Consider the following 10416-nt stretch of genomic DNA (forward strand, 5'->3'; position numbering starts at 1 on the left):
TTGGTCTTCTAACAGTTCATCCGGCTTAGGTCTGAAACCCTGACTAATGGAGGTGAGGGAGTGAAGAAAGGACAGACACACAGACACATGTACAGAAAAGCTGGCCTCTGATGGCTTGTGCGAGCACTGAGGGTCAGCTCCCTCCCCTGCAGCCTCAGCTCCTTCATCTTGAACAGCAAAGGGGAGGGGCTGGCTAGTCCTGTCTGAAGGCAGCTGTCTCAGCTGGAAACCTCCAGAAGGCAGAAGCTGCAGTTGCTAGTATTTACACACTGGTCAATCATCCACAAACACCTGAATTTGGGCCAGAGGAAGAAGGCTTTGCCAATTCTGAGCCTGATCCATGTAGAGAAAAGCTTTGCCAGTTCCCATGGGTCTGAGGCCTCCGTTCTTGTCATGGCGGCACCTGGTCAACTGTACACAGTCACCCAGACATGGCTTCTGATTCCTCTTCAGTCCCCGTGTTCAGAGGTGGATTTGACTCTTTGACACCAATTTAATGTGGACAAGGTAACTTCCCATTAGGATAAGGTTACTTTTTAAAAATTTATTTTTGTAGAATTTTACACACACACACACACACACACACACACACACACACACACACACACACACACACACACATCCTCCTCCCTATTATTCCCTTCCCCCTTCACCTAACCTCTTGTTTCTGAACAAGTCCGTGGCCTAGTTCCTGTCCTGTATGTCCCTTTCTCCCACTGCATTACTTAGGGCTGCCTGTATCAGCATAAGTCGGGAGTTATTTACTTGAGCAAGGGCAACTTATCAGTAAGTACTTTGTTGAGGAACTTGCCTCCCTCTCCCTCAGCAACCATACAACTGCCTATTGCTCCTCAGGGAGGAGTGTGGCCTTATGTGCCAACACCCTCCACCCCTTCACACCAGTGGTGAGAAAAGCTGATAACATCACCTTTGTATACAACCTTCTTCCTCATCCAGACTGCAGGAATCCAGCTGGCTCTATAGCTATCCAAGATTACACTTCCCTCAGTAAATTCTCCCCAATGCATTGCACTCTGTGTCCCCCTTGATCACTATCCTCTTAGAACTCATAGCACCTTAGGGTTGTTGATTCTCCTATATCTAGGCCAAGTTGATAGAAATCACCAAAGTGGGAGAAACCTGCTTTTCTCCCATGCCCACACTGAGACTCTTGACCCTTCAGACACTGACGGTCTGAATGTAGCAGACCGTATTGCCTAAGGACTCTGGGAAAGTGTCTTGCCACTCAGTCAGATGTGGGGGCCCTTAGCCCTTCTCACTGGAGTGGTGTTAGTTTGGTGAACATTCTGGACAGACACTATCCTCCAGGAGATCTAAAGAGAAGCCAGAGTGTCAGCCAACATGACTGTCCATGGAATGCTCCAGGGTGAGAGCAGGATGCCCCTTCCCATAACATTCAGGGGGATGAAGAAGCATGAGAGGTTAGGGGAGGAAAGGACAGTGTAAGCCAGGGTCCATAGCTCTGCACAACTTTTAATTTGCTATCACAGGGTCAAAAGGTGCTCAAAGAAGAAATGGACTCCAGCCAAGTTCTCTGTACAAACCAGAGACTCAGCCACAGGCTTGACCCAGTGAAAGTAGGGAGAGGAGTGGTGTGCAGTGCCCAGCTTTGCCTTCAAGGGCTGAGTCCTAGGTATCATGGAGGGGCTGATTCCACCCAAAGTGGAGTTTTCAATTCCCAAAGTGGGGCCTTGCCCAGGTCCTCCTGTGCCTCCCCCTGTCCCTCCTCTTCCTGCTGCTCCTCCTCCTGCTGCTGCTCCTCCTCCTGCTGCTTCTCTCCCATTTCTCCTCCTCTACTTCTCCTCCTCCTCTGCCTGTTTCTCTTCCTCTTGCTCCTCCTGCTGCTCCTCCTCCTGCTGCTGCTCCTCCTCCTGCTGCTCCTGCTGCTGCTCCTCCTGCTGTTGCTCCTGCTCTTCCTCCATTTTGCTCTTCTTCCTCCTCTTCCTCCTCCTCCTCTGTTTCTCTCTCTGTACATGTCTACCTCTTGCTCCTCCTCCCCCTCCTCCTCCTCCTCTCCCTCTTCCTCCTCTTCCTCCTCCTCCTCTCCCTCCTCCTGCTGTTTCTCTCTCTACATGTGTACCTCTTGCTGCTGCTCCTCCTCCTCCTTCTCTGGCCGTGCTCCCCCTCCTGGCGCTGCTTCACCTCCTCGCCCTGCCCCGCACATCACCAGGTCCTGCTGCTCCTCCTCCTCTGGCTCCAGTTCAGACTCCCACTTCTGCACTCGTTGCCTGGACTCTCTTTCATAGTCTTATTTCAGTGATGGAAGAGAGGGAATAAAATTATCCACAGCCAACAGGACCTAAAATTCTCATCCTTGCTCACATCTAGCTATCAGAAGAACCATAGGCTGGAAAAATGGCAGATTTCACTTCCCGGTGACTCTCTGTTTCTTCGCCTGTGAATACCCTGGGTCCATCCACTCAGTATCATTTCCTGCTTCTCACACCTACTGTCCGTTCATTACTAATCCTGACCGTAATGGGCATTCTTGTTTCTGTCAAGGTCTTCTAGAGCCCAGCGGGATCTAGATTCAGCCCTGGAATTTCTGAATAAAGTCAGAGAACAGGAAGGGGGATGTGACTCTGTCTCAGGAGCCACAGGGCTGAAGAGAAAGCCTTCCAGACACCCTCCCTGATTCATGGAGGTTCCCTCAGTCCATCCATCCCTCCTGAGATTCTCTCGGGAGCCAAATGACAGTGCCCAGCTGCTCCTCTTCCTTGTCCTGGGAAGGGTGGGCCGGTCCTATTCCATGGCTGACCCCGTGAGTGTCCAACACTGCAGCTATTCTTATCTCTGGGCTGCTCTGATCTGCTGAGGTAGATGGGAAATGAGCCATCTATTGAGATCCAGAGTTCAGCTCAGTGCAGGGAAGCACTTTCTCCATAAAAACAGTGCACCCCATAAACCTACCTTTTCTTCTTTGTGCAAGAGAGAGAGGTGGAGCCTAGAATCAGTGTTGCAAAGGTTGGAAACAGGCCCACTGTCAAGCCTCTTTCTAGACTTGACCATACATAGGCCCTACTCAGGCATACCTGGGAACCAGAAATAAAAGACTATTGGGTTCTAGTGGCTGAGGATCTAGAATTGGAGACATGGGATTGGGGTGTGTACAATGCAGTCCTCATGCATGGACGACTGACATGCCTCTTGTGGCAGCCAGAGTCTCACCGTATCCCTCTGGGTACACTGTAGCTTCTCTCAATGAAGAATGAGGAGGTAAGGGGGCTTCTCCAGGGATGTCACATGCAACTTTGGACCACTTTACAGTGGGTGTTGATCTGTCCTCCAGTGTGATGCTCAGAGTGCACTGAGATGGGTCCAACCTCCTGAGCAGCGTCCTCACAGGCTACAACATGCAGAGATGCTGTTGGCTTACTCCAGTGTGGTTGGTGAAATAATGAGACAATAAGGCTAGAGATTACAAGGTTATGGTAAACCTGTTATGTAGTGAGACATCTCAAAAAACACACAAATAAAACAAATAACAATTAAAATATAAATACATGTTTTTGAGAAATGAGTCAGCTATTAAGAATGCTTGCCTGTCTTCTGGAGAACATGAATTCACGTCCGGACACCCATATTGTACGGCTGCCCACTTCTTTAACTGCAGTACCAGTGACCCTCATTCTTCTTCTCACCTCTGAGGGTACTCCTACACTCGTGGCATACAAGAACATGCAAATGTGCTCAAAGGTCCTAAAACAAACCTTCTAACAACATAGGAAAAATAAATGACCAGGCACATGTTAGGATAGAGGAACTTCTCTTTTCATTAAACTAAAAATTATTGTTTATTTATAAGATTTTCCTGTGACTCCTCAGCCTCCATTTTTTACTGAGAGAGGAATAGTCAGGCTTCTATGGAAGTCTGTCCCAGGGGCGAGTCTGTCCTGAGCCCAGGGCTCTCTGTCTCTTCCAGATAGACTTTCTCTGCTCAACCCACTCTTAAGATTCACCAACCTAGAAGCAGACACATCAGGGGTCAGAGACCAGAGCAAGTTCCAGACCCTTGCTCTTTTGCAAAAATGTTGTCCATAAAAGGAAAGGCCAGAGTTGAAAAAAAAACATTCTCTACATGCTGATGGAGGAGTGTGGTAGTGAGAGAGGGAGGGGACATGAGAAGTGGCTGGGACAAGGGCGGGCAGACAGACAGTCAGAAAAAAGGGCACAGTTGTGATGGTCACTTCCTGAGTATATGAAGGAATGGTCTTTTAGTAAGTCTGCAGGGAAGGCATTGTCACTTAGTGAGTCTGCAGGGAATTCATGATCATGTAGTGAATCTGCAGAAAGGGGTGGTCACTTAGTGGGTCTGCAGGAAGAGATGGTAACTTAGTGTGTCAACAGGGAATTGATGATCATGTAGTGGTTGTGCAGAAAGGGGTGGTCACTTAGTGAGTCTGCAGGAAAGGCATGGTCACATAGTCTACAGGGAATTGATGATCACTTAATAGGTTTGTTTGAAGGCACAATGACTTCCTGAATCTACAAGGAATATATGGTCACTTAGTGAGTCTGCAGAGAAAATATGTCACTTAGTGACTCTTCAGGAAGGGATGTCACTTAGTGAATCTGCAGAAAAGCAATGATCAGTTAGTGGGTGTGCCGGGAGGGATGGTCATATAGTAAGTCATTAGGAAGGCCATGGTCACTTAGTGGGTCTGCAGGAAGGGATGGTAACTTAGTGGGTCACAGGAAGGAATGGTCACTTACTGGGTCTTCAGGGAAGGGAGTGGTGAAGCTGAGGCCTACAGATAAATTCTGTTCATGGATTTGCATGCACAGTCTTCTGCCTTATTTGCTGTTATTAAGGACTGAATGGAGAGCCTTGTTCTAATTCAGTGGTTTGAAGGGCTGGGACAGCCAAGGATAAGCCTGCTAACCTGTGCCAGCCGTTCTCAGAACATTCCCCTAAGCACTGCAATCCAAACCTCAATAACCAGAAGCAGCATAGTATAAATCGCAGGGCAGAAGAGATCACCTCATACTATGCCCGAAAAATAAAAAGATTTCCAAAAAGCCATGATTTCAAAAATAAATGAAAATTTGGTATCTCCATTTACTTCTGCATTCTATCCACCAGGAACTGAACCTCCCATCCAGGGCCCACCGACCTGGACTCAGAGGACATGTCCATGTTGCATAGGGGTGCAAACTAGCCAGGGCATGCCCATTTCCTGCACAGGAGGACACAGGGCAGTGCTTGGCACAATCTACTCCTAACTTCTTCATTTGTGTGGTTCCTTGTGGTAGGTCATGGTGCTCAGAGCCTGGGCAACAGCCAGCACTTTTGTATTTGAACTTCTTGGCAGAATTTTTTGGCTATTTCTTGGGTCATTATCAGCCTTGAGTAGTAGCACAGGAAAATTAGCAAGATTAAGAGTATGGACTAAGAACCCCAGAGGAATGACCTCCCTCCCTCCTTGGCACTCCGACCTCCTCCTCAGGATCCCCTCCCTCACACTGTACCAACATCTCCCCAACTATGTACATAGATAAAGACTTCACAAGGCTTTCTCAGGCTTTGGAGAAGTCCAGTAGACAAAGGCATCCACAAGAAAGGTGGACACGTAGATCATGGGGAGGTAGATGATCTTGGCATCCCAACCAGCTGAGTACCGGGTGCGAGGGTGACAGGCAGTCACCAGAGACAGGTCCTTGCTGCACCTCTGGTCTAATCTCTTTAGCCTTATCAGACCTATGCAAAATGAGGAGAGATTCATGACTAATTCAGCTCCCACCACGCTTGTCTCAAACCAGCATAAAGGAGAACATCTACTCCCTATGTGGGAGAATCTGTTTCTCTGAAACTGTAAACAATCTTCAAGGAAAAATTGTGCAATCAGTCACCTATATTTCAGCTCATGAAAGTGCTGGTCTTATACCACCTCCTGTCCCTGACTTCACTTACAGCCCCATGATCATGAGAGGATCACAAGGATAGAGCAGCATGTTCTGAAAGCCAAGAACACCTTACCTGACTCCTACACAAAGAGATCACCACCTCCAGAAAATGGGTCTCAGTGTGTGTCCTCTGAGGACACACCAGCATGACATTGGAACTGCTAAGTGAGCAGAGGTTAAGGGTTCAGGGCTGGACTTGACTTTGGTCCTAAGCTCACTTACAAGATGCCAGGTAGTTCTCGCCATAGACTTCCCTGACTTCTGAACTGGTCTCGTCCCACAGCATCTGGAAGTTTGATGATAATATGGCACTGTTGGACATATTGGTCCTGAAGAAGCCAGGCCCTACAATAGCCACCTTGACCCCAAAATAGGAGAGCTCTCTCCTGCAAGACAGACAGATGTCAAGGAATTCAGGGGTCTTTCAGGGAAAACACTTTAACAAGAGTACAGTAGCATGACAAGGAGCCAGTGATGAGGAAAGGCCACACCCACTGGGTCTGGGATGTGCAGGAAATGGGGAAGACTCTCGTGATTAGGGCATCACCTCTGTACTGTTGGATGCCACACTAAGCGTTTGGTGTGTGTAGCTCACTGTTCTAGCACTGAACATTTTGGTCTATCACGCTACATAAGATCTTTCTCCATGTAGTACATAGGGAAAGGATTCTAGTCCCTGTCCAAGTCACCTCACCTCACTTGTATCTCCATCTACCCCATATCTGTCCAGGAAACTCTCGGGACACCCCCCACTTTTTTCTTCCCATAGATGTCTCCAGAGAGAAACCTCCAGCATCCAACTCCCTCACATTGGGAACTTCCCACTTCCCTGCCCCAAATGCCTCCCCTGTTTCCAACTCTTGAAAAGGTTTGTATATGCTGGCCCAGAGAGTGGCATTATTAGAAGGTGTGGCCCTACTGGAGTAGGTGTGTCACTGTGAGTATGGAGTGGGAAACCCTCATCCTAGTTGCCTGGCAGCCAATACTCTGCTAGCAGCCTTCAGATGAAGATGAGAACTCCCATGTTTTCTGTACCATGCCTGTCTGGACACTGCCATGCTCCCACCTCGAAGATAATGGACTGAATCTCTGAACCTGTGAGCCAGCCCCAATTAAATGTTGTCAGTATAAGAGTTGCCTTGGTCATGGTGACTGTTCACAGCAGTAAAACCCTAACTAAGACAGAACTGTTGCATTCCCAACAGCATGAAATAATTGGTATCCAGGTCCCACATTTCAGGATCTAGGTACTAGGTTTCAGGATCTCATGTTTAATCTGATGCAGTCTAATCCTGATACAGGTCACTCTGCAAATCATGATAGCTATCATGGTCAACACAGGTGACTGGCCATGGCAACCTCCAGAAAGGTCACAGTTCTTCGCTGTTTCCTCTCTCACGCTCTTAGTTCCTATAGTCTTTGAGTCATGATAGAAGCACATGTGTTATGTCAGAATGTATATATAATGGATCCTACAGGGGCCTGATATCTATCTGTGAAATTGAAAGAGATATTCACCCCCAATTCCCAAACATCCTTAGCATATAACAGTCATGAGTCTGGATTCTTCACCTAAAAGGCTCAGTTCCAATTGTATTCCAGTAAAGTCCACCAATGCCTTCCCCACTGTGTAACAGGAAATAATGAATGCAACTAATGTCTCAATCATGTCCTCTTCTAAGAGACTTGGATATGTGCTGTCCAGTGAGTGATTCAGTGTGTGGGAGGTGACAGGGACCCAAAACCTGAGTGCCATCCCCTGATGGGAACTTAAAAAAATGTGATTAAATAAAAACCCTCCCAAAGCACCCCTGAAGAACCCCTCTCCTTCCAGTACCTGAGGGAGTCTGAGAAGGCCTCTACACCATACTTGGAGATGCAGTAACCACCACCAAAGGAAGAGACTCGGTCCATGACACTGGCAATGTTGACCACGGGGCCCCTCGCCTTCCTCACTGAGGGCACCATGCTCAGAGTCACCTCGATCACGCCCAACAGGTTCACATCCAGCACACTTGCAAAGTCCTGTTTGTTCAGCCACTCACTGGGACCCGTGGGGATGGAGATGCCAGCATTGGTGACCAGGCCCAAAGTCCTGGGGACGGTGGGAAAAGAGAGTCACACAACACAGGTTTAATTATGGATGAAATGCACATTCAACAAGGTAAGACCACCTTGACGAGTGTCTACTGGAGAATAGGATTCCATGCTAAGAGCATGGAATCAACAGGGCTGGGAACTCATGCCAGAGCCTGCTGGCTCACAGCATGGATACCTCCATGCTTTCAGTCTTCGTGACCCAGCTCTGTACCTGGGAATCAGCCAGCAGTCCCTCTTTAGGGACTCAGCCTTCTCACTCTTTAGGAACAGGTGGTGGAAACATGGTGCATCTTTGTTAATCTGGAGGCCAGAAAAGTACGTTTGTGTTTCACAAGCTGATGTCATACTTGCAGAGATCTTTTTTTTTTAATTTATTTAATACTTAATAATAATTCTTTGGTTTCCGGGCAAACATCCCCCTTTCCCCCTCCCCTTCCTTATGGGTGTTCCCCTCCCCACCCTCCCCCCATTGCCGCCCTCCCCCCAACAGTCTAGTTCACTGGGGGTTCAGTCTTAGCAAGACCTAGGGCTTCCCCTTGCACTGGTGCTCTTACTAGGATATTCATTGCTACCTATGAGGTCAGAGTCCAGGGTCAGTCCATGTATAGTCTTTAGGTAGTGGCTTAGTCCCTGGAAGCTCTGGTTGCTTGGCATTGTTGTATATATGGGGTCTCGAGCCCCTTCAAGCTCTTCCAGTTCTTTCTCTGATTCCTTCAACGGGGGTCCTATTCTCAGTTCAGTGATTTGCTGCTGGCATTCGCCTCTGTATTTGCTGTATTCTGGCTGTGTCTCTCAGGAGCGATCTACATCCGGCTCCTGTCGGTCTGCACTTCTTTGCTTCATCCATCTTGTCTAATTGGGTGGCTGTATATGTATGGGCCACATGTGGGGCAGGCTCTGAATGGGTGTTCTTTCAGTCTCTGTTTTAATCTTTGCCTCTCTCTTCCCTGCCAAGGGTATTCTTGTTCCCCTTTTAGAGAAGGAGTGAAGCATTCACATTTTGATCATCCGTCTTGAGTTTCATTTGTTCTAGGCATCTAGGGTAATTCAAGCATTTGGGCTAATAGCCACTTATCAATGAGTGCATACCATGTATGTCTTTCTGTGATTGGGTTAGCTCACTCAGGATGATATTTTCCAGTTCTAACCATTTGCCTACGAATTTCATAAAGCCGTTGTTTTTGATAGCTGAGTAATATTCCATTGTGTAGATATACCACATTTTCTGTATCCATTCCTCTGTTGAAGGGCATCTGTGTTCTTTCCAGTTTCTGGCTATTATAAATAAGGCTGCGATGAACATAGTGGAGCACGTGTCTTTTTTATATGTTGAGGCATCTTTTGGGTATATGCCCAGGCGAGGTATAGCTGGATCCTCAGGCAGTTCAATGTCCAATTTTCTGAGGAACCTCCAGACTGATTTCCAGAATGGTTGTACCAGTTTACTTGCAGAGATCTTATTCTCTGATTTGATGTGATGGTTTGAATGGAAGCCATAGGCTCATTATTTAAATGCCTGGTCCTGAGAGAGTGGCACTGCTTGAGAAGAATTAGGAGGTGTGGCTCTGTTGGAGCGTGTGTGGCCATGTTGGATTATGTGATTCGCTGTGAATGGGCTATCCCAGAGTCTTGCTGTTCCTGCTCCCTGTGAATATAGATGTAGTACTCTCAGCTCCTCTCTAGCACCATGATTGCCTACAACAAACCTCACTTCCTCTCATGAAGATAATGGCCTAAAACTTTAAATGTATGCAAGCCCAAATTCAATGTTTCATCTATATGAGTTACCATTGTCATGGCATTGCTTCCTTGAGATAGAATTCTGAAGAAGACAGTTGTATCACATTACTTCGAGCAGTTTAAGCTACCCGTGTCTTTGAAATTTGCCAAGAAAGATAGTTATAAGGAAGAATTACATTTCATTATTATTTCTTGTTATACTAATAAGGAAGGATAGTGATCAGGAGGAAGAAATGGAGGAGAGGAAAACACAAAGTAGAAAGGAAAAGTAGACAGAGTTAATCTGGGGGTAATTTGGATGGAAATCCTCTAAATGAAAATTTGATTGTGGGAGATTTGGAAAACAGAGCTGGGCTTTTAGGCTCTGACGAATCCTGCCTTGAAATGAATAATGATCAACTCTCGTTGTTGATCAACATCTATACTGATGAAAATCAATATTGATCACCTCTCCTCTGATTCTTACAAAACCCAATATATCACCTGGTTTTATGACAACTGGACACAAGCTAGAATCATCAGAGAGGAAGGAGCCTCAGTTGAGGAAATGCTTATGAAAGATTCACTTACTGATCATCTAGGGATGCCACAGCCTGCTGTGGGTAGTGTCATCCCTGGGAAGCTGATTTTCAGTGAGCAAAAAGCAGGTGA

At 47.1% G+C, this 10416-nt stretch overlaps 1 protein-coding gene across 1 annotated transcript; it reads right to left on the bottom strand.

The window, feature by feature from the left end:
- Positions 1-5525: 5525 nt before the first annotated feature.
- Rdh9 (retinol dehydrogenase 9) lies at positions 5526-8037 on the bottom strand (the record flags this gene model as incomplete). The annotated part of the gene is made up of 3 exons (XM_087559755.1): positions 5526-5719; positions 6148-6311; positions 7763-8037. Coding segments are annotated over 3 exons (633 nt in total), but the record flags the coding sequence as incomplete, so codon positions are not given.
- Positions 8038-10416: the final 2379 nt, after the last annotated feature.

The sequence above is a fragment of the Rattus norvegicus genome, chromosome 7, assembly GCF_021556685.1.
Source record: "Rattus norvegicus strain SHRSP/BbbUtx chromosome 7, alternate assembly SHRSP_T2T, whole genome shotgun sequence".
NCBI lineage: Eukaryota > Metazoa > Chordata > Mammalia > Rodentia > Muridae > Rattus > Rattus norvegicus.